A 24309-nucleotide genomic window follows, 5' to 3' on the forward strand; every position below is an offset into this window, starting at 1 on the left:
CTTATCTACAGAGTCTTATTAGTGAATGTGTTATGTTTGTACCTCCAAGAAAACGAAATAATTTTCTTTTTTTTCTTTTTCAGCAGTCTATTAAAATGTCAAGGTTTATCTTGACTGCTGCTTTTTAATGTAAATGTTTGGGCCTAATTGAATTCCTAATATGTAATGTCACTTAGAATTCTGATTGAGTTCAGTAATTTGGCCTGTAAAGACACACTTTTCCTTAAAATGGAAAGTATAACAAAAATATTATTTGACACAATGTCAGAATGATAGTCAACATAAGTTATTATGATAATATTTTAATATTGCTTGAGTATAAGGACTAAGCTCACATGTGCTTGTTATTCCTCAAAGTAGTTATTGAAATGTTTCATAGGTAAAGCTAACCTATAACTATGTAGGTTACGTTACGGTTACCATAATGGTTATGTTACGGTTGAAGATTCTAGAATTATAAAAATCAATCTTGAATGTCAGAGTTCCATTCCTGTTTTTGAAAACAATAAGAGCAAAAGTAATTATTTTATATTTGCCTGATGTTCTGCAGATAGTAGCCTTTCTTTACCCTGCTAAATTGCAAGAATATGCCTTATCAAAATCTCTGGGGCTTTATTAAAATCTTTACTTTCTGTTTATAGATCATCTTAAAATACTAAAGATAGTACAGGTATGTCATCTAGGCTGAATCATTCTGACAAGTAGATGTAAGTGCCAAAATAAAGTTCTGTACATTAATCTGAGAGTAAATAATTTTATTCCAGATTGACTCTTCTTTGAAAACTTGATGCTATGATCTCATTCAGAACAGCAGATGAAATACTAATAGATCCTTGAAAATGCAGTTTTGGTATGATGTTATGCCTCCATTGTTTACCAAACCACTAAAAACAAAAACAGATGCTTATATGTTTAGAATAAATTGTGGCTCAATTTTTAAAACTCAAACATCTTCAAGAATATAGTGATATAAAGAAGTTTGTTATGGGAATCTCCAATTCCTGAATTTCTGACCACAAAGCATATCTGATCATGGTATATAAAGAACTATTGGAAAATTAAATCTGTTTTTGTGAGTCAAAAATTAAGATAAAGTATATTTGGAGGGAGCATATCAATTATATCAGTTGATAAAATATTTAAATATTATGTGTTGATAAATAAATTTATTGAAAAGTGGTATCAACTATTACCTTATCAACTGATAAAAAGATTTTATCAGTTTGGTCATGCACTTTGTCTATGTGACAAAATAACCAACAGTAGAGGCTCAAGTAAGTAGTTCTGGAGGTAGATTGTTGTTGGCATTGGTTCAGTTATACCAGATATCTCAGGGGCATCTTTGTGCTTTGCATGGCCTTTCTCAAATGATTGCAAGATAATTGAAGTGACTGCTGAAATTTCAGACATCATATTCAGCAGAAAGAAAGAAAAGGGGAAAAGGCCACAGCCACATCAAGGAAGATAAAATTTCCTAGGGACCTTCATTAGACTCTTAACATCTTCTCGTTGCATCTCTTTGAGCAGCAGAGGGTCACATGGCTAGTCCTAGCTGAGAGAAGGAAGGCAAAGGAGTAGAAATTGCGAGTAGGGTTTAAGTCTGCTGCATATTGTAATTTCCATGCTCTTCACTTTGTGTGCCTGCTAAGTCGTTTCAGTCCAACTCTTTGCAACCCTGTGGACTATAGTTTGCCAGGCTCCTCTGTTCGTAGGATTCTCCATCAAGAATACTGGACTGGATTTCCATGTGCTCCTCCAGGGGATCTTCCCCACTGAGGGATCTAACCTGTGTCTCTTACATCTCCTGCAATGGCGGGCGGGTTCTTTACCACTACTGCCACTTGGGAAGCCCATCCTATGTACTATATCACATTATTTGTGTCTTATTTTTACTTATCAACCAAAATTTTCTGTTGATTTTACTGACTAGCCGCAAACAATGATACATTCTTTTTGCCTCTGAAATTTAAAGTAGGAGACCACTGAACACTTGTCATGGTGTTATTCTCCCAAAAGCGTAAATGATTTTGGTTGATTTTCAAAACATAGCCTGTGGTGGTAGCATATGAGTGTATATATTCTTTTGCTTCAGCTTTTTCATTAGGAAGTTGTTGATGAAATAGACCTGTTGACCAAACTGGAAGACTAATTGAAAAGTAGATCAGGCTGATAGCAGCAAAGTCAAATGTTGTCTTTTTCAGAAGTATTGATTATTCTGTCTATTGCAGATCCCTTCAAATTAAATGGATGTCTCCAGGGAGGCCAAGTGGCATCATTCTTGGATATGATCTCTTACGGAAAACATGGCGTCCGTGCTCTAAAACTAAGAAGTTAATGAAGGACCACCCTGGTGGACTCTGCAAGGCAGTGGAGTGTCAAAAACATGAACTTCTTTGTGGAACCAGGTGCTACTCCCCTGAGGCTAAGGTAAATCTTTTCAAACGAGTCAGTAAAATATGTTTTTCCCACTAAATTCTCTGGGCTGAAATCACTTGCCTCTTAAACCATGGTTTATCATGTTCAGTATTTCCACTAGTCTAACAAGAAGACCCCATGGGAAAGAAAGGATGCCTATAAAAATCTCATCTTCCTCATGAGTGTTTTAGCCTTCTCATTTTTCATCATCTTCATAGAAAAAAAAATGAGCTTATTGAAATGATAAGGAACCTCCCAAATTTGTGCTTGATTGAATGAGTTGAATATTCTTTACAACAAATTCATTCAGCTACAAGTAGCTGTTTTACATGACACTGATGAGTAACTGTGAGCCGGACCTTTCATGGTTTGTCTGAAATATTTTTAAACTATGGCCATTTGCAGATTAATGTTCATATTAGTTTGAGCTTAAGAATCAGATCAATAATACAGCTAGACAGAGGAGTTTATAAATGGTTTTTATTGACAAATGATGCAGAAAATCCTTAGTTTGAAGATAGGATTTCACATAATGAAATAACATTCCTATTTGTCAACAACATCACACATTCAATGACTAAAGCTACTACTAAATTCAAAAGATTCACTGCAAAAGGACTCAGTAATTAAGAAAGTGAGTTGTTGAAGTAAGATGGATCAAAATGCTTATTATTATTGCTGATACTTGCTAAGCTGTTTTTATCTAAGAAATGTTATAAAACTAGTAGTTACTAACTATACATTTTTTTTGACATTTAGGCTCCAGAATTGTCATTAAGCCCAAGTTCTATATCATTTTAAGCCATTAAATGTGTGCCATCTGGTGAATATACTTTCATAAAATGAAATGAAATTTAGGATTTCTGAGAGAAAAACATGCTAGAATAAATTTTCCTATTAAAAACGTTCTCCAAGAGAAAGAAAACTTTGATGCATTAAACAAAGTCTTACTTTTGTTTTCAGGATTAAGGGCACATGCAGGTTTTGTCAGTGAAAGAGAATAAAGGAAGTCAATTACAATTTCAAGAGAAAAAATTTGTTCGTAGATTTCTGTCTGCGGTTAACAATCAATATATATTTCCTGGGTGAGAGGTTGAAGGGATGTAGAAAATAGACTTCTTGTGAGTCTAAGAGCCTTTTGGCTAAATATACATCAGAATCATCTGTAATAATTATACAAGCTTCCCTATTTGATTACAGCCATGGATCTCAAACCCCAGTGAGTATCATACCTGGAGGTCCCACCCCCAGAGTAAGTCTTGGATAGAGCATGAGAATTTGCATTTCTAACAGGTTTCCAGGTGAGGCCTCCTCCGTCTGGTCCAGGGACCTCACTTTGAGAATCACTAGTTTACAGAATTACTTCTGGAAAACCTAGAGCAAGGAACAGGCTGCCTATTTCAATATTAGCTACACCTTACCAGCTCAAGTTACTAAAATTGTTTTCTCAGCCAATGAACTTAAAAATTAAATTAGAAGATTAAGAAATACTCCATTCAAGGGCAAACATCTCAAAAGAAATCATTTCTTGAAAATGTTCCCTTTGGGGCCCCCTCGATAATCAAAACCAGAGTGTGTTAGAAGAAAAGCATAAGTTTTATGTGACTGAAGGAGCCTGAGAAGGCATTGACAATGAACAAATGGAAGGAAATCAGATGCGATGACCCATCAATAAATAAATACTTGAATATTTAAAAGAATGGTAAGTCCTAGAGACTCTGAAGGAAAAGACTGGTGGATGTGCTTTGGTGTCCAAGAACTCTGTATGTGAATGGAACTTTAATAGATGCTTTAAGATTATACAATGCACGACACAATTTAAGTTACTGTCATAAAACAAGAAGAATGTGTGTATTGTTTTACCCTGCAAGCAGAAATGACCACCATTCCTAAATCCCAAATAAACACAAAGAGTTTTTCCTTAGTTCTTTAAAATGGAGCATAATTTGAAATTTTACTTTTCACTCAGAATGTGGCATCAAAGAAAGGAGTCATGCAATTTGTCCTTGGAACCAGACTGATTTTGAATCTTCATTGCTGGTAACTAAACAACAAAACCAACTTATTCCAGTTGGTTTACCAAGGCTACCTGAGGAACCACAGAAAGAGATTTCTGCCCAGTTTCTTTGCTCTTTGGTCACTTCTGAGAAATGAATGAAGTACTAAGCTTGCCTTCAGATTTAGTTATTCCATACTCTGCTCCCTTGGGATAGAGCATGAATCAAATGTTGGTGCAGGCTGCAGTAGCAATGAGCAAAGAGGAAAAAGAGAAGCTCCTCTTAAACAGTGGTTGATTTTTGTCTGCCACAGGAAGCATCTATCTAGTTAATGGAACTTATGCCAAGTACAGGTTCTGAGGCTACATCTCAGCACTGTTCAGTGTCTCATTTGCTCTAGATACAGAGTGTCAGTCTCTCAGACCTCAAGTGAGCATGCAAAGTGATTATTTGATTGTTTGAGCACATAATTTCTTCCACAGCTCCTGGAGAAAACACATTGTTAAAAGGGCTTCTCAAAATTAATTTCCATATAAATTTCCTTTTATATAGATTCATGTATATACATATACATACATATATGTATACATATTATATATACATACATACGTAAATACACATATATTCATACATTTTATATGTATATAAATGTTGGACACTGTTGAGGTTGCCTTGTCTGAAGATTGGGTTCACCAATAAGCGATCATATAAATTAGTATAAGGAAAATGCAAGGTATTAAAAAAAAAGACCAATAAGAGGTTTCCATAGATGTGGTGCTGTTTAACAATCATTAAAATAAAAACATATACACAAAATAAATTGTTCATTTGCAACTCAAAATCATCTTCACATTGGAAGCACTGACATTCAAAAAATAATTCATACTTATAGCATATTATAATAGAGCACAAAGCATGGTCAAAGGCTAAAAGAAGCTACATTGTATTGAATTGCAATGATAGAATTTGAATGATATTCAGAATATGTATCTTTTAAACCTTTGAAATTTTATCAGAAATATGCTACATTTGATCTAAGATCAAGGCCTTGTTAGATAATAACAGTATCACATAAGATATGCTGGTATAATACTCTTAATAAAACTATTTATTTTACACCTGATTCTCAAATTCCAGGTTTGTTGTAATGGATCTCTCTATGACCCTCAGCCTGGACATGCCTGTTGTGAAGAGAAGTACATAGCATTTGTTTTGAACTCAACTGGAGTTTGTTGTGGTGGCCGCATACGAGAGACACAACCAAATCATCAGTGTTGCTCAGGGTATTATGTTAGAATTCTACCAGGTGAGGATCAATTCCAGGTGTATTCAGTAATATTGGGAACTAGAAAAAGCAAACACATGACTTATGTCAGTGAATTGTTTTAAGTACCTCCCCACCAAAAAAAAAACACATAGCTAACAGTAGCCACTAACACGTAGCCAATGTTCGGTTTTAGATATCATTTCTTGTTTCAGCTTTCTTTAAATATAAGCAAGACAAAGCACAAAGCAAAGAGGAAATACAAGGGACTTGTTATATGTACTACATAAAGAAATATACCTGGAGAGCTGGATAACTGCCTTTTTTGTGACTTTATCCACATTGCTGAGTACTTCATCATAAACTCTGAATTTCTTGGTATATCACTCCATGCAACTGTTTTCCATTTTCTCCATTTCCATTCTGAACAGTGCATGCGTTGTTCCTTATTGTTGCTGTTCAGTTGCTCAGTCATTTCTCACTCTTTGTGACCCTATGGACAGCACCTTGCCAGGCTTCCCTGTCCTTCACCATCTCTCAGAGCTTGCTCAAACTCATGTCCATTGAGTCAGTGATGCCATCAACCCATCTTGTCCTCTGTCGTCCCCTTCTCCTCCTGCCTTCAATCTTTCCCAGTGTCTTTTCCAATGAGTTGGAACTTTGCATCAGGTGGCCAAAGTGTTGGAGTTTCAGCTTTAGAATCAGTCCTTCTAATGAATATTCAGGATTGATTTCCTTTAGAATTGACTGATTTGATCTCCTTTCAGCCCAAGGTGCTCTCAAGAGTCTTCTCCAACACCACAGTCCAAAAGCATCAATTCAGTGCTCAGCCTTCTTTATGGTCCAACTCTCACATCCATACATGACTACTGGAAAAACCATAGCTTTGACTACGTGGCCCTTTGTCAGCAAAGTAATGTCTCTACTTTTTAATATGCTGTCTAGGTTGATTATAGCTTTTCTTCCAAGGAGCAAGTGTCTTCTTATTTCAATGGCTGCAGTCACCATCTGCAGTGATTTTGGAGCCCAGGAAAATAAAGTCTTACTGTTTCCATTGTTTCCCACTTCTATTTGCTATGGAGTGATGGGACCAAATGCCATGATCTTCATTTTTTGAATGTTGAGTTTTAAGCCAGTTTTTTCACTGTCCTCTTTCATTTTCATCAAGAGGCTCTTTAGTTCCTCTTTGCTTTCTGCCATAAGGGTAGTATCACCTGGATATCTAAGGTTATTGATATTTCTCCTTACAACCTTGATTCCAGCTTGTGATTCATCCAGCCTGGCACTTTGCATGATGTTCTCTGCATAGAAGTTAAATAAGCAGGGTGACAATATACAGCCTTGATATACTCCTTTCCCAATTTTGAACCAGTCTGTTATTTCATGTCTGGTTCTAACTGTTGCTTCTTGACCTGCATACAGATTTCTCAGGAGGCAGCTAAGGTTGTCTGGTATTCCCATCTCTTTAAGACTTTTCCACAGTTTGTTGTGAACCACACAGTCAAAGGCTTTAATGCAGTCAATGAAGCAGAAGTAGAGGTTTTCTGGAATTCTCTTGCTTTTTCTATGATCCCACATATGTTGCCAATTTGATTTCTGGTTCTTCTGCCTTTTCAAATCCAACTTGAACATCTGGAAGTTCTTGGGTCACATAATGTTGAAGCCTAGCTTGGAGAATTTTTAGCATTGCTTTGCTTGCATGTGAGATGAGTGAAATTGTGTGGTAGTTTGAACATTCTTTGGCATTACCTTTCTTTTGGATTGGAATGGCATTGTTCTTAGATAAATTCCATTTATCTGAGGCTAGCCCATTGTTAGTACCCCTCGTTACTCTACACCTGGCAGAGCTAGGTGGGATTAGTAAAGAGTAGCAATCAGGAATTTTTCCCTCCTCACCTTCTTTTCCTTCTATCTTATCAGCTGACTGAATAAGCCATTTTCCAAATTCAACTACACAAAACAGTGTCCAATGACTTAACTGAAAATAAAGATAACAATTTGCATTTATAAAACATTTACGAAACAACAAGCATCTGGCAGGCTCTGTATTCAAGATTTTAATTATAATATGATACCATATATATTTTTCACAACAGTAGGACACTGGTATTTTATTTAAAGTTTCCAAACATAGAAAGAGGTTCAAAAAGAATCAATAACATGCCTAGATTCACATAGATTAATTAATTAATTTTGAAAACCTACCTTTGTTAAAGTACTATTATTTATGATTCTTCCACAAAGATGCTTTTGTAATTCTTTGTAAAAGTACTATTTTTTTCTAATTATTATGCAAAAAAAAAACTTTCATAATTAAGGAAATCTTAATCAACTGGATTTTCCAAGTAAGAAAACACAATGGTGATGTAACCAAGGATTAAAGTCTTAACTTTGTTATACTACAAGTCATAATGTTAAGCAACCAATCAGACACTGTCAAATGCTTTACTCTCTTAAAATAATTTGCACTTTGGGAATTTTCGACTATATTTCACATTTTTCCTCCTTTGCAAAAAAAAAAAAAAGCCTTGAAAATTACAACCACAGATGTGAGATGAAAATTTTCTGCTGTCCCGTCCTTCCCATTCTTCAAACCAATAGGTCATATTAGGTTTTTCTCTAATTGCATTTTCATCTCCACGTCACATTAAAATTTTTAATAAGTCATGATTTGCAAAGAACTGTCCCAACTCTGAAAAATATCCACTTTGCCTAAAATTGATGAAAATCACTTCGTTATATTTGTCAAAGCTATGAACACCTAGGAGATTTGCCCATCATCTTTCTCAATCCTGACACAAAGTGTCAGATCTTGAACTAAGAAAAACAATCTACTTTTATTCTATTTCCAAATAAAATTCAACTTTTTTCCCCCAAAGAAGGTCCAAAAATTAAATAAGTCCTGGAAGCTCAAAGGTCATTTATTGATATTATGCAAGCCTTTCTGTTGAGTATTGGCCACATTTAGATCTTTTAAGTGGCTAATTTTTCAGAGGATTAGGATGCCTACCTTGATATCAAAGGAAAAAAATGCAATCTTACTAGATAATCAAAGAGAATGTTTTGCTCCAATCACTAATACCAATGTACCTAATTGAAGATGTTATATTGTGACCTCAGTCTTCAGCCAGTGGTCTTTATTACCTGGTTTAACACTGTTTACATCATGAAAGAAACACATGTTGATCCCAAAGCATCTTATTTGGTGGTTTTAGTCACTAGGTTGTGTCTGGCTCTTTGCGACCCTGTGGACTGTAACTTGCCAGGCTTCTCTGTCCATGGCATTTCCCAGGTAGGAATATTGGAGTGGGTTGCCATTTCCTTCTCCAGAGGATCTTCCCCACCCACGGGTCAAACCCACATCTCCTGCATTGCAGGCGGATTCTTTACTGCTGAGCCTCCAGGGAAGCCCCAAACTATATTTCAGTGTAATTAAAATTCACTCAGTAGTCTGCCAGTTCAAGACAGACAGATCTAGGCATTTTGATATTTCTAGACAAGTCTGAAATATTGGTGAATAATATTTATCTAATTTTGGTGAATAATGTTGACTTCATTTTTTTCTCACAACTTTCCTCCATAGAACCCCACAACAAAGAGCAGCAGAGAAAAGAATGCACTTTCCACTCCCCTTTTTTTATAAATATGCTAATGACCTCAAGCTAAATGTTAATGTGGGTCATTCTTTGATAAGAATAACAATTAACTGTTAAGACTGCATGGTAGCTTTTAAAGAGAAAACATTTTCAAGCCTGTCGTGAAATAGATTCATTTTGAGAGGTTAATGAGAAGGTGACTGATCCTTGTATCTTATGTCTAATAGCCCTTTTTGGAGGGGGAAAAAAATCAGTTTTACTTCTCATTGATATAATCCACACCTCTTTTTATGAAGCCTTTTCTTCTGTCAGTAACTGAATAACATTCTGAGGGATTCAGGGAAATATGACTGAAATATCCAATTGATACTTGTTATACTCAGAAGTGGACTTTTTTTAAAGGATTGGTTTTCCCCAATATAAGTATATACACTGTTCTTCTAAGCCCACCATTGTCCTAAGTGATGTTTAATTAACTGATGGTGCCTGGACCACGTGACACATTACCGTAAAGAAAGTCTACCAACAAGGGACACTGCGCATTCTCTAGCTGTAGAGATTTAAGAAATGGGAACTACACTGCAGATCAGAGCGGAGAAACCTCTCACCTAGAAAAACATAACAAATACAGTAACTTCACTGTTCGCAGTAAATCCTTTCTCCTTTTCCTTAGGTACTTCATATAAGTAGAATCATATAATATTGGTCTTTTTGTGACTGGCTTATTTCATATATTTTCAAGGTTCATCCATGTGGTAGCCCATGTCAGAATTTCCTTCCTATTTCAGGTTGAACAATATTCCATTGTATGTATTTACAACATTTGGTTTATCTGTTCATCTGAGGATGGACATTTGAGCTGTTTCCAGTGTTCTTGCCTGGAGAATCCCAGGGACGGGGGAGCCTGGTAGGCTGCTGTCTATGGGATCGCACAGAGTCGGACATGGCTGAAGCGACTTAGCAGCAGCAGCAGCAGCAGCAGCAGCATGTCTTGACTGTTGTGAATAAGGCTGTTGTAAGCAGTGCTATACAATTGTCTGTTCAAGTCCTTGCTTTCAGTTTTTTGGCTATATACCCAAAAATGGAATTCCTATATTATATGGTAACTCTATGTTTATTTTTTGAGGAACTGCTATAATGTTTTCCACAGTAGCTGCACCATCTGGCATTCTCAACAGCAATGCACAGGGTTCCAACTTCCCTATTTTCTTGCTAACACTTGTTGTTTTCTGTTTTTGTTTTGTTTTTATAGTAACCATAACTGGGTGTGAAATAGTATCTCATTGTGATTTTGATACACATTTCCCTAATAATTCATAATATTGAATTTATTTGTGCTTATTGGTCATATGTGTATGTGTGTGTGTGTGTGTATGTGTGTGTATATGTATATATATATATATATATATATAAATATCTTCTTTAGAGGAATGTCTACATGTATCCTTTGTGTGTGTGTGTGTGTGTGTGCTTAATTGCTCAGTTGTGTCTGATTCTTTGCAACCCCATGGACTGTAGCCTGCCAGGCTCCTCTGTCCATGGGGATTCTCCAGGCAAGAATACTGGAGTAGGTGGGTTGCCATGCCCTCTTCCAAGGGATCTTCCCAACTCAGGGATTGAACCAAGGTCTCCCACACTGCAGGTGGGTTTTTTACCATCTGAGACACCAGGGAAGCCTATATGTATCCTTTGCCCATATTTTAACTAGATTTTGTTTTTGCTGTTGAGTTGTAGTTCTTTATGTATTCTGCATATTGGTACCATATTAAATATATGGTTTACAATTACTTTCTCCTATGGGTCATGGTTTTAATCAGTTGATAGTGTCTTTGCATGCCTAACACTTTTTAATTTTGATGAAGTCTAAATGATCTATTTTTCTTGTTATTGCCTGTGCTTTTGGTGTCATATCCAAGAAATTATTGCCAAAGCCAATGTCATTAAACTTTTCTCCTTAAAAATGTATAGTTTTAGCTTTTACATTTAGGTCTTGGGCCCATTTTTATTTAATTTGTGTATATAGTGTAAGATATGGGTTCAACTTCATTCTTTTATATATATATATATATATTTTTTTTTTTTTTTTTTTTTACTTTGCAATATTGTATTGGTTTTGCCATACTTCATTCTTTCTATTTGGATGTCTAGTTTTTCCACTGACATTTGTTGAAAAGAAGGTCCTTTCTCCCAATGAATGGTCTTGACATCCTTTTGGGAAATCATTTGATTATATATGCAAGGTTTTATTTCTGAGCTCTCTATTTTGTTCCATTGGTTATATGTCTGTCTTTGTACTAGGATCACATCATTTTGATTACCGTAGCTTTACTGTAAGGTTTGAAATCAAGCAATGTGATATTGACAACTTTGTTCTTTTTTAAGATTGTTTGGCTATCTGAGGTACCTGGAGACTCCATTTGAATATTAAGATTGATTTTTCTATTTTTGCAAGAAGTATTATTGGGATTTTAATAGGGATTGCATTGAATCAGATCACTTTGTATAATATTGACATATTAACAATATCAGGCCTTCTAATCCTTGAATGTGGAATATCCAATTTAATTCTAATTTCTTTTAGCCACAGTTTATAGTTTTCACTCTACATTTCCTTTACCTCCTTGATTAAGCTTATTCTTAGGTGCTTTTATATTATTGTAAATGAAATTGTTTCTTAAATTTCCTTTACAAATTTTTAATTTTTATTTTTATAATATATATTTTATATGTTGACTTTATATCCTGCAACTCTGCTGAATTCTCTTATTAGTTCAGACTGGGTTTTGAGTGTGAAATCTTTAGGGTTTTCTACCCATGAAATTACACTGTCTGTGAACAGAGATAAATTTTACTTTTTCCATTTCAGTATGGATGCATTTTATTTCTTTTTCTTGCCAAATTGCTCTGGTTATCCTTTAAATATTATGTTGAAAAGAAATGGTGAAAATCAGATCCTTGTCATCTTCCTGATCTTAGAAGAAATGATTTCTTGAGTATAACATTAGTTGTAGGGTTTCCTCACATGTTTTTTATTGTGTTGAGGTATTCTCTTCTACTTCTGGTTTTTTAAATGTTTTTCTAACATAAAAGTTTTGAATTTGTCAAATGCTTTTTCTGTACAAGTGAGATGGCCATGTGTTTTCCTTCTTTCCTTCCACTAATATGGTTCCTGAGTGATTTTTGTATGTTGAATTATCCTTGCATTTCAAGAATAAATCCCACTTGGTTATGTTGTATAATCCTTTGAATGTGCTACTGAAAGAAAGAAAGAATGCTTGAGAGAATTCTCCAGTGAAGCCATCTAGTCCAGGACTTTTCTTTGCTGGGAGGTTTTGATTAGTGATTCAATCATGTTACTAGCTATCAGTCTATTCAGATTTTCTATTTCTTCATGATTTAGTCTTGGTAGGTTACATGCTTCTAGTATTTGTCCATTTCATCTAGTGGGATGGGTTTTTGACCAATAAATTTTGGACAAGAAAGACCTCAGGGATAACTGCTAAGAGTTCTTGTCCTATTTTCGTGCTCTTTATATATCTGCCCATAGTTAAATATTGTCCCATTTTAAATATCATTTTGGTTAGCAGTTCATATTGCTTTCATTAACCAAGTTTTGGCATATCCTGGCTTCATAAAAAGATGAGCTAATTGACAGAGATCAGGGAGTCAAAGATGAATTTCTGAAGCAAACCTTAATTCTTCATGGATCTTGTGCCTTTTCTTAAGAAGGTTTGGCAAGTTATTAACTACATTATGAAAATCTTTTCTGGACCTTGATTTAAATTTGTAAAACCTGCCAGGATGGCCATCATATTCACATACCTTATAAGATTTAATGAAGGAATAGTGTCCAGGGATAAAAATATGTCTAAGAAGAGGCAGTGGAGGAAAAAGAAAAGGGTCTGATGAAGATGTGGAAAGGAGAAAATTAGTAAGGCAAAAGGGAGAGAAGGTCAAGGTTCAGGGGGTTAGGAAGGAGGTCAACTCGGAATTGGTCATGAGATACAAAAGGAAGATGAAGTTTGATTTTCAGATCTTCCAATTTCTTATTAGTCTTTTCTAAGATATCCTTCAGAAAATCCATTAAAATTTTTTTCTGTCTTTAAAGTTTTCCTATCCTTTAGACAATGCTTCATACAAAAAAAAAAAGCACACTACTGATATTTAGAGTATTTGAATCCTTTCATCCCAAGGCACTATGCAAAAGATTATTTTATTCTTATCTCAGGTTTCCCAGAATATCACATGAAGGGTAAATGTAGATGTTAACTATGTCAGTGAAATTCAGTGTCCACCATAGCTCAGCAAAATACTAATATGCAGACTTGAATATAGTATTTTTACCTCCTCTCACTTAATTAACCTTTTCACTGGAAATATTTTTTGATTAAATAAATATAGTTTAAGTAAATTATAATCAAAAGCAATATGAATTGATCAAGAATTGTTTTCTGAATCCATACAAAAAAATTTTTTTCCAAAAAAAATTATACTAAATAGATAGAAGAGTATTTGTACACAGATCTTTTTTTATAATGCCACTTAATCCATGTCACCAGAACTTCACGTGCTCATGTAGTAGCAGTCAGAGAGAAAATAGGCAACATAGCCTTGCCTCTAAGTTGGCATATGTGTATGTCATGTTTATACACCTTCAATATGTTTGTTTATACATGTTTTTCACCTTCAGTGCAAAATTGAAACATGTTTATACACCTTCAGTGCAAAAATGTTCATACGCCTTAATGTAAAAATTTTGAAGTTGTATTGAGATTTTGTATCTCCGGTATGACAATATCCTGTCAAGTGGTTGGCATCTGCAGGATCGTTGTGATAACATTTCGTTGTGAGTCAAAGCATATTTTTTTAACTCATGCAATGATGGTTATTGTCCTAAATTGACAGGTGAAGTATGTTGTCCAGATGAACAGCACAATCGGGTTTCCGCTGGCCTAGGCAATTCCTGCTGTGGCAGAATGCCGTACTCCACCTCAGGAAAGCAGATTTGCTGTGCTGGGAGGCTCCATGATGGCCATGGCCAGCAGTGCTGTGGTGGACAGATTGTGAGCAAAGATTTCGAGTGCTGCGGGGGAGAGGAAGAGGGTGTGGTATACAGTCGCCTTCCAGGTAAGGGAGCCTTGTCTACTTTTCAGTAAACAGAGAATCTGTGAAGCAGAGAAGTTGACAGATTTGCCTTAGATATAAAACATATAAGTAATGAAAGTTTATTTTAATTACATCTGATGCAACAACTAACTACACACTAATAAAGAAAAATGTAATCTCACATTTTTATGTGCATGTGATGTATTTCATAAAAACAGACCAAAACTGTGTCATGTCCACCAAAAAGCAAACAAACACATGAATGCATTGGTTCTGGACCAAGAGAATAATTCACAGCAATACTGATAAGGTACAAATTATTACTGATGATGTTGTGTACAAATTCTTTTACTCCCTTTCTGCTACAGCTATTAAGTTAACATTAATAGCAATCATTGTCATTGAGTACTTACTACCTAGGAGGTACCATGCCCAGTGTTTTATACATTATTACCTCAATTAATCTTTACAAAATGGTTACTATTATTATTCATGTTTCTAAATGAGGAAACTGAGGCACAGAGATTAGACATTTGCACAAGATTACACATTTAGTCAGATCTAGATTTGGGTGTGCCTGAAAGGTATAAAATCGGGGCAATGGTCTTTAAGAAAACAAAATGATGAAGACAAAACAAATATAAGAATTATAATTTTAATTATATAGCTTCTGGCATCTCTATTTTTTCCCCCTGACATGTTTAACTTACACCCTTGGTCACCTTTTCATATAAAAATGGCTTTGTACTATAATTATCCAGAGAGAATAGAAAGATATTATCTAGAAAGAATAGATAATTCATTCTTTTCTGTTACATAGTTGATCAAACTATTTTTTAATGATTTTAAGTTTATAGAAGTGACTTTAAGCTTCACAACTCATCATTATAATTTTATAGAAATGTTTGATTATTGTCAAATTTGGAGAAATACCTACCAAGGATTTTTAACGTTTTAGGATGTTTTAACTCATTTTGTCTTAAGGTGATTTGCAGTGACTCGTCTTAGCTATTTGTTGACTTGACAGTATCATTACCAGTTTTCATGGATATCCTTACTGTATGACTGAATTTATAAGTTGTATTTTGTCATAGATGCCATTGTTTTATCTACAAATGAGTAAGAAGTTGAGATTTTTCCAATATGAGTTATTTCTGTTCATAATTTGTATGATCAAAGTAATCAAATTGCTTATGCATTGCTTCAATCCTAGATCCAACATTTTCTTTTAATAGTTTCCTACTTTGGGTATGATTTGAAATTTATCTTGTTACAGTTTTCTTCTTGATGTCAGAATATTTCAGTTGATTCCATTGTTCATTTTTATAGCTTTTGTCTCATATTAATTTTTCTATCTGATCTTTCTTTAAACCTTTCCTTTACATGCATACAAATTAAAAGTTTGTGATTTCTTGCATTACTTATCTTACCAAATTGTGGTTAAAATGACATACTTAAGCCTTGACAACTTTTTTTTTTAAACTTTACCATATTGTATTAGTTTTGCCAAATATCGAAATGAATCCGCCACAGGTATACATGTGTTCCCCATCTTGAACCCTCCTCCCTCCTCCCTCCCCATACCATCCCTCTGCGTCGTCCCAGTGCACCAGCCCCAAGCACCCAAGAAAGTGATTGAAATCATATTAGCTACTGAAGCCAAACTAAGTATTCCCCAGACTCAACTTCCCCTTGGTTTGAGCTCAAAAATGTCCATGGCTACCCCAGTCTTAATCAATATGAGGACACATATAACAGATGGCAAGCTAAAAGGGCAAGAGACAGTGGCCAAAACAAATTGTAATTATATATCATACATTTGCAAATTTCATAAAAATGTATAACCATGATTGCCTTGGAAGGGGCTCATGCAAGCGAAGGACCTTGAAGATCAAGTTTCCTGAGCTTTAAGGTAAATCTACCCCTACAACTAGTATGTGTTGGAAGTCTAGCCCTCCAAGTTAAGATTTTGGGACATTATAGTATCTTGATGGAGATGAACTATGAACTCTCCACTATCTTTCTATAATTTCTTCTCTTTTCAAAAAAATCAAAGAATTATCCATAATACAAGTAACAATTATTTAAATTATTATAGTTTTATTGTTAAATACTATGTTCTTATATACATTCTCTTTTCTGTAAAGCTCTGATGTAAACTATTAAGAGGAGCTCTTCAATAATGAAGTTAATCAAAATTATTGAAAGTATCGATCCTGGCTATACCAAAATCTTGTCCCTTAATAAGAATATAGACTCTCAGTATTTGGGTAGCCCTTATATAAATAAGAAACGCTAAATTTAATTAAAATTAATTTTTAATTATTCATAATTAAATTTCAATCCTCCCAATGTGGGACAGACTAATCTCCTTCTTTGAACCAAAGGAAAAAAAAATCCCTGATTTCTGATTATTTTTATCTCTGAATAGCTATCAAGGGTATTTCCAAGGCATTTACTATCCTGTGAAGTTGTAGATCACCTCTCTGGATCCACAATTGTATCCATCTTGGGCATTTTTAAAATCCAAACCAGTGGGATATATCTCGAGGAGGATTTTAATATATATGCTGTCAAGTTGGCTGATAGTCGTATGTCACTATGTTGGTTTCCATCAACTGTCCAGAAAATAGTAAGAGTAAATAGTCCTACATACAACAGAATTAGATTTCAATTATGACATTTTCATTGACCTGACAAATTTAAGGATTACCTCTGGATCTGTCCTATATGCTAACAAGAAACTTGACTTTGCCAGGAAAAACAAAAACAAAAAGGAAAAACCAACCTCCCAAGATCTTCAAAATTCAATGTTATATTAAATCAGATAATACATGCACAAGTGACCATGTAGATGCACAGTCATTTCAGAAATTTCCTCCATGGATAGTAGATGTAAGAGGCTAGTATTCTAAATATAGTCAAGAAATATAGCCAGTCAAGAAATCCAGCCCAGTGTCTCCTTGTTATTCAGTTGCTCTGTTGTATCTAACTCTTTGCAACCCCATCGACTGCAGCACACCAGGGCTTCCCTGTCCATCACCTTCTCCTGGAGCTTACTCAAACTCATGTCTATTGAGTCAGTGATGCCATCTAACAATCTTGTCCCCTGTCATCCCCTTCTCCTCCTGCCTTCAATCTTTCCCAGCATCAGGATCTTTTCTAATGACTCACCGCTTCACATCAGGTGGCCAGAGTATTGGAGCTTCAGCTTCAGCATCAGTCCTTCCAATGAATATTCAGGGTTGATTTCCTTTAAGATTGACTGGTTTGACCTCCTTGCAGTCCAAGGAACTCCAAGGTACTGTTTACTGGCTAAAAGATGTACACAAAGAACAGGAGACAAATTATAGCAAGGATTTCCCTGGTGGCCCAGTGGTTAAGACTTTGACTTCTAGTACAGGGAGCAGTGGTTCAGTCCCTGGGCAGAGGAACTAAGATCCCACATGCCTCATGGCCAAAAAAAACAAAACACACACACACAAAAAAAAAACAAAGAAAAAGAACCTAAAAATATTACAATATGAAAAAGTAGGCAACATTCCATTTTCACTGTTTGCCAAGCTGAGTTCTATGTGCTTCATACACATTGACATGTTTCATCCTTAGAGCAAACCCTATGAGATAGGTACTATTATTATCTCCACTTTATAGATGAAGAAAGAGAAGTACTTCTAATGGAAGTTTAAAACTTTTGTCCAAATCACACGTCAAGTCAGTGGCTGTATTACTTCAGGTATCACTCATCATTATTGTAAATGAATCTCAAAATTTATAAAGGTTCAAATACCATGGAGGTTCATTTCTTTCCCATATAATAGGACTGTGATGTGAATGTTGTCATCCAGGTAGCTCTCTTTCCCACAGTCGTTCTGATTGTTGAAAGTGCTGCTATTTTCAACAGGTAGAGTCTCAAATTACCTGGGAATTGTATCCATTCCTGCAATCATAAGAAGGAAAAAGTATAAAATAACAGATGTGGATTTTTTTTATTGGCCAGACCTAGGAATAGCAGATACTTTTATTAACAGTTTATTGAAACTCAGCTATCTATAGATACCTAAATGTAAGGGAGGCTGAGAGATTTGCCTGTGAATCTCCTGCCACTATGACTAAGAAGTGTTGCTAACTCCATCCCCATCAGTTCAGTTCAGTTCAGTTCAGTCGCTCAGTCGTGTCCAACTCTTTGCGACCCCATGAATCGCAGCACGCCAAGCCTTCCTGTCCATCACCAACCCCTGCAGTTCACTCAGACTCATGTCCATCGAGTCAGTGATGCCACCCAGCCATCTCATCCTCTGTCGTCCCCTTCTCCTCCTGCCCCCAATCCCTCCCAGCATCAGAGTCTTTTCCAATGAGTCAACTCTTCGCATGAGGTGGCCAAAGTACTGGAGTTTCAGCTTCAGCATCATTCCTTGCAAAGAAATCCCAGGGCTGATCTCCTTCAGAATGGACTGGTTGGATCTCCCTGCAGTCCAAGGGACTCTCAGGAGTCTTCTCCAAAACCACAGTTCAAAAGCATCAATTCTTCGGTGCTCAGCTTTCTTCACAGTCCAACTCTCACATCCACACTGGAAAAATCATAGCTCTTAAACTTTATGAGCATTCTGATAACTGAACAAGCATTGGATACTCTCCAATCCAAACCATGTTTATCAGAACAGATGGGCAGACCCAGTAACTACCAAGTTACAAACATTTTTGGGATGACGAGAAAAAAAGAGAGAGATTGACTGCACACCACACATGTGCCAAGTTAGAAGAAAAGGTGCTGTGAATGCATGCTAGGCTCTAAAGCAGCAACTTTTAAAGTATGGCCAAGGGAATTCTGAAGGTGAGATCAAAACTGATTTCGCAATAATACTAAACTATTGCATACTAACCTATTCACCTTCATTCTCTCATACTATACAGTGGAGCTGTCCAGAGATTACATGACATGCAATACTGCAGAAGAGTTTTCTGGTTTTCTTAATTGAAGTATAGTTGATGTACAATATTATATGTTATATGTATACAATATAGTGATTCACAATTTTTAAAGGTTGTATTCTATTTATGGGCCTCCCTGGTGCCTGAGACAGTAAAGAATTAATGAAGAATCCACCTGCAATGCAGGAGACCCAGGTTCGATCCCTGGGTCGGGAAGATGCCCTGGAGAAGAGAGTGGCTAACCACTCCAGTATTCTTGCCTGGAGAATTCCATAAACAGAGGAGGAACCTGGCAGACTACAGTCCATGGGGTCCCAAAGAGTTGAACATGAATGAGCAACTAACACTTTCACTTTCATTCTATTTATAGTTATTATAAAATATTGACTATATTCCCTATGGTGTAAAATCTGTCCTTGTTGCTTATTTTTGTACATAGTGCCTTGTATCTCTTAATCCTATACCCTTGCTGCTAAGTCACTTCCTCTACACTTACTTTACCTCTTGTCCCTTCCCTCTCCCCACTGGTAACCACTTATTTGTTCTGTATCTGTGAATCTGCTTCTTTCTTGCTATATATTCACTAGTTTGTTGATTCCACATATAAATAATAACATACTGTGTTTGTCTTTCTCTGTCTGATTTATTTCACTTAGTATAATGACCTTCAAGTCCACCCATCTTACTGCAAATAACACAATTTCATTCTTTTTTTTATGACTGAGTAGCATTCCATTGTGTGTATATATGCCACATCTTCTTTATCCATTCATCTGTTGATGGGCATTATTGCAAAAGTTGAATGTGCAAACAGGGGAATTTAGGTAGTTCTGTTAAGCCAGATGTTAATGAGACTTGCAAAAATGTAAAACAATGTCATTGTTCTTGCTAATTTTTCTCAGTTTGGAAATACGTTTATTTTTCAAAAATACTTATATTAACATGTTATACATTTATTATTATTTTAGGTGAATTAATGAATACCTATTTCAAACATTTCAGTATTAAGCTCCAGTCTAGTTCAGTTCAGTCGCTCAGTCATCTCTGACTCTTTGCGACCCCATGAACCACAGGACACCAGGCCTCCCTGTCCATCACCAACTTCCGAAGTCCACCCAAACTTATGTCCATTGAGTCGGTGATGCCATCCAGCCATCTCGTCCTCTGTCGTCCCCTTCAAATGAGTCAGCTCTTCGCATGAGGTGGCCAGAGTATTGGAGTTTCAGCTTCAACATCAGTCCTTCCAATGAACACCCAGGACTGATCTCCCTTAGGATGGACTGGTTGGATCTCCTTGCAGTCTAAGGGGCTCTCAAGAGTCTTCTCCAACACCACAGTTCAAAAGCATCAATTCTTTGGTGCTCAGCCTTCTTTATAGTCCAACTCTCACATCCATACATGACCACTGGAAAAACCAGGCCTTGGCTACACAGACCTTTGTTGACAAAGTAATGTCTCTGCTTTTTAATATGCTGTCTAGGTTGGTCATAACTTTCCTTCCAAGGAGTAAGCGTCTTTTAATTTCATGGCTACAATCACCATCTGCAGTGATTTTGGAGCCCAATAAAATAAAGTCAGCCACTGTTTCCACTGTTTTCCCATCTATTTTCTATGAAGTGATGGGACCTAATCTAGTAAATATCAACAAATATAACCCACATAAACAAAAGCGATCTGTAATCCTGGTTTATTTGTGAAAGTATAAAGGGGTCCTGACATCAAACTTTAAGAACTAATGCCTTAAGGCTTACTCTACTAGGAAATCATGACCATTAGTTAGTTATCCTGAACTGTGACTGATCAGTTGAGTAACTCTTATTCCTTTGGATGAGTTAGCTGAAAACAGATCCATTAAAGACAGAACCATTGTTGTAGAGAAGTGGGGATGCAAAAGTGTTACCCCCCAATACCGTACTGAGCCAGAGTTTTAAAACAGCAGCACTGTCTCATTTTAACATTGTTGTTCTTCTGTTGTTTTTATTTTCAGTCAATTGCCATATTCCTTCATTCAATAAATTTATATTGTGTTGTGATTATATTCAAAATATTCTCAGTGTTTTGTGGGTATAAAATGGCTAAGATTCTATTGTTATCCTTAAGGACTTGCAATCTAATCAAGGAGAAAATTACCTGTATGGTTAAACATACGCATATGAGAAGGATGAATATATAAGCATAATCTTAAAACTGAGTGATCACTCCATCCAAAGTGATGAAGAAAGCTAAACTACTGAATCAGAACCACAAACAAGGAGTGGGATTTTAAGATGCATGGATGGAAGAAGGATGTTTCAGGTAGAGGGCATAGCCTGAGCTGAAGTGTGAAATTAGCATCCTGTAAAGCATGTCTAGGTAGGGGTGAGCAGTTGGGTTTATTGGAGGTAGACACAGCATGTAAGCAAATAGAGGGAGATAAACCTGAAGAGCCAAAAGGATTTGAACCTTGTTTGGTACTCAGGGAAGAGTTGATGAGATAATAATAACTGTGATTTGAGATAAATCAGACTTGAGTGGCAAATGGATGTGAAGGAGACAGAAAGATAAGTCCCTTAAAACACTATTGCCAAAAACAAAAGCAAATTTAAGTCTGTTAAAACACTCTTGCCAAAAGTACCTTTCCTAAGCATAAATTGTCCACTAGGACAAGGTTCTGAGTCTTTTGAATGTTGTACACTCCTGGTAGAGTCTTTTGAAAGTGGCATACCCTCACTTCAAATAGTAATATGTAGGATACACCCAAAACTTTGCCTGACATTTCACATGCCCTTGAAGTCCATTCATGGGCCTAAACTTCACAATCCCCAAATTTCAATAAGATACCCATACTAATCAAATATTTCTTAAGCAAACTGTGACATTCCTCAATTCCTGTGACTCAAAATTAGCTCCACAGTCCTCCTGACCTTCGACAGTTCCGCTAACTCTAGTAATCATGGTGGCCTGAAGAAATGAGCATTTTAAAAAGGAAAAAAAAAAATCTCTTTTTAGTCTCTTGACCTCCCTGCAGGTTTCACTGAAAATAGACACGTTCCACATGTCTTTTTTCCTCTCTCTGTTGCCGCTCCCTCCTGTCGCCCCTAATGATTATGACCTCAATGACCTTCCAGAATATCCATATGGCCCTTTCTCTCCTCAACCTAGCAGCACCATACCTGCTGCATGAGGGTTTGGATCTCATAATATTGTTCCTAAGCCTGGCCTCTCTCCCTGACTGGCATTGTGTGCCTGCCACGAGACCGGGCTGGCTCATAAAACATCTCTTTATGTACTTTATTACTTAAACTCTTTTATTTGCCTGCAGGAGCCCTTTAACAAAATCACATTGAATTGACTTTCTCACACCAAATCAAATCTCCCTGGTCCCAGTTCAGTTGTCTTTGTCAATATGTATTTTATAAATGGAGTGAATTAACAGATGCTGTTGGAACAGAAGTGCTGGGCTAGCGTTTATGTTTTTAGTGCTCTCTCTGGGCAGATGAGTTGTGTAGGAGTGTTATACAGGTACCTCGGGATGAAAGTCATGCTCATCATTTCAGTGGCTATGTATTCTTAACCATTTTCTTTGACTATATTTTCAACCTTTTTATTACTCTTTTTATTCATAGTGTTTGCTTATATGGTTTTATCATTTGTGCCATCAGTCTTGGGTTTGACTTGATTATACCCCTTCATATTAAAAGATGAAAATTAAAGCCTCTCTGTCATGCTGAAAGGACAAGATTTTCTGTTAGCCAAGAGGAACTGATGATGACGTACCTTTGGAACAGATGGCTTTAGTTCTGTTATCCGTGTTGTCCATGCAGTCTTGGGTATGAAACTCTGGGTTGAAACTCTTCTAGAATAAGGTTCTGAGTTTCCATATCCTTGACTAGGACAGCTGTAGAATGAGTGGCTAATCCTGTTACATAGATGGGATTTGGGGACTTTGCAAAGAGGAAAATACATTACAGAAATCCATTGTGTAAGACTTGTATTGAAAGAAGAGTTCCCAGGAAGATTTCCATATGACATAATGAACTTTTTTAAAGTGTAATGTATAAACGCTACGAAATACACTGCAATGATTTGGGAAATGTTTTCACCCTACTCTGTCTCAGTTTTGTGGGGGTAGTCATAGAGCCATCTGCTGGTGAAGAAAAGATGCATTTCTTTTCTTTCATGTTCTGCCATCAACTTTATGTTTGTCCTTAGAATGACTAATCACAAGTCTTCTTTTTTTTTTTTTTTTTGAACATTCTTCTAAATCTGAAGCATAATCCCATGGCTTAAAACGTGGTCTCCATGGTCAGCCCCAGAGTTCCACAATCATTTGTCATATTCCAGACTCTGTTTTTTATGACTATATTATTTTTATCTCAAAAGCATGCTAATTCTTGGGCTTTTTTTTTAATGGAGCACTTGTTTTATAGAATTAATGATTTAGAAACTAATCAGGATTAGATGTTTATAAATGTTCTCCTTTCAGCCATGGACAATAAGTAAGTGTTGGTAACATATTGGAAGTATTCATAATATTATGAGTAAAAAAATTATTTCCTTCACTATTTTTCAGTTGTATCCAATACAGTGGAAGCTATCCATTGGATATATATGCAGTTTGGAAAACCAATATAGGTTGTTTGATCTCAAAGAGAAATATCTGATAGTTCAGTGCATACTCTACCCCTTTAATAATATCTGCATCTTGTTCAAAGAGAATCTCCACATTTGTACAAATTTAATGAAGAGCCTCTGGAAGTATAGATCAATCCATCAATAATACATGACCCATTTTGTTTTTCTTTGGGCATATTTAAAACGGTGCCTTCTCTGTGTCAAAGTTCAAAAGTCAAGTGCTCCATGTGATAAATTAGGTAGGGTCAAAAGTTATTGCATTGCAGTTTCAGAAGAGTGTCTGAATTTGCAGCTCATTCATGCTGAAGTGATGCACTATGGGAATTACTACCAAGCTCTGCTCGGCAACATCTGCTCTCCCTAAGTGAGTTAGTGCACGTCAGAC

The 24309-nt window shown here is 36.0% G+C and overlaps 1 protein-coding gene across 2 annotated transcripts in view; it reads left to right on the plus strand.

Annotated features, from left to right (window-relative positions):
• The window catches only part of LOC147356927 (usherin-like), a 76241-nt gene that overhangs the window by 32138 nt on the left and 19794 nt on the right, over positions 1 to 24309 (plus strand). For both annotated transcript variants that reach the window (XM_086345329.1, XM_086345327.1), the window contains exons 4-6: positions 2229 to 2427; positions 5550 to 5718; positions 14178 to 14399. In XM_086345329.1, coding sequence (XP_086201455.1) covers positions 2229 to 2427; positions 5550 to 5718; positions 14178 to 14399 — 590 coding nt within the window. The remainder of the gene's footprint in view (positions 1 to 2228; positions 2428 to 5549; positions 5719 to 14177; positions 14400 to 24309) is intronic.

The sequence above is a fragment of the Bos grunniens genome, chromosome 16 (assembly GCF_055505025.1).
Source record: "Bos grunniens cultivar Pamir isolate PY7600 chromosome 16, Bosgru_T2T1.0, whole genome shotgun sequence".
NCBI lineage: Eukaryota > Metazoa > Chordata > Mammalia > Artiodactyla > Bovidae > Bos > Bos grunniens.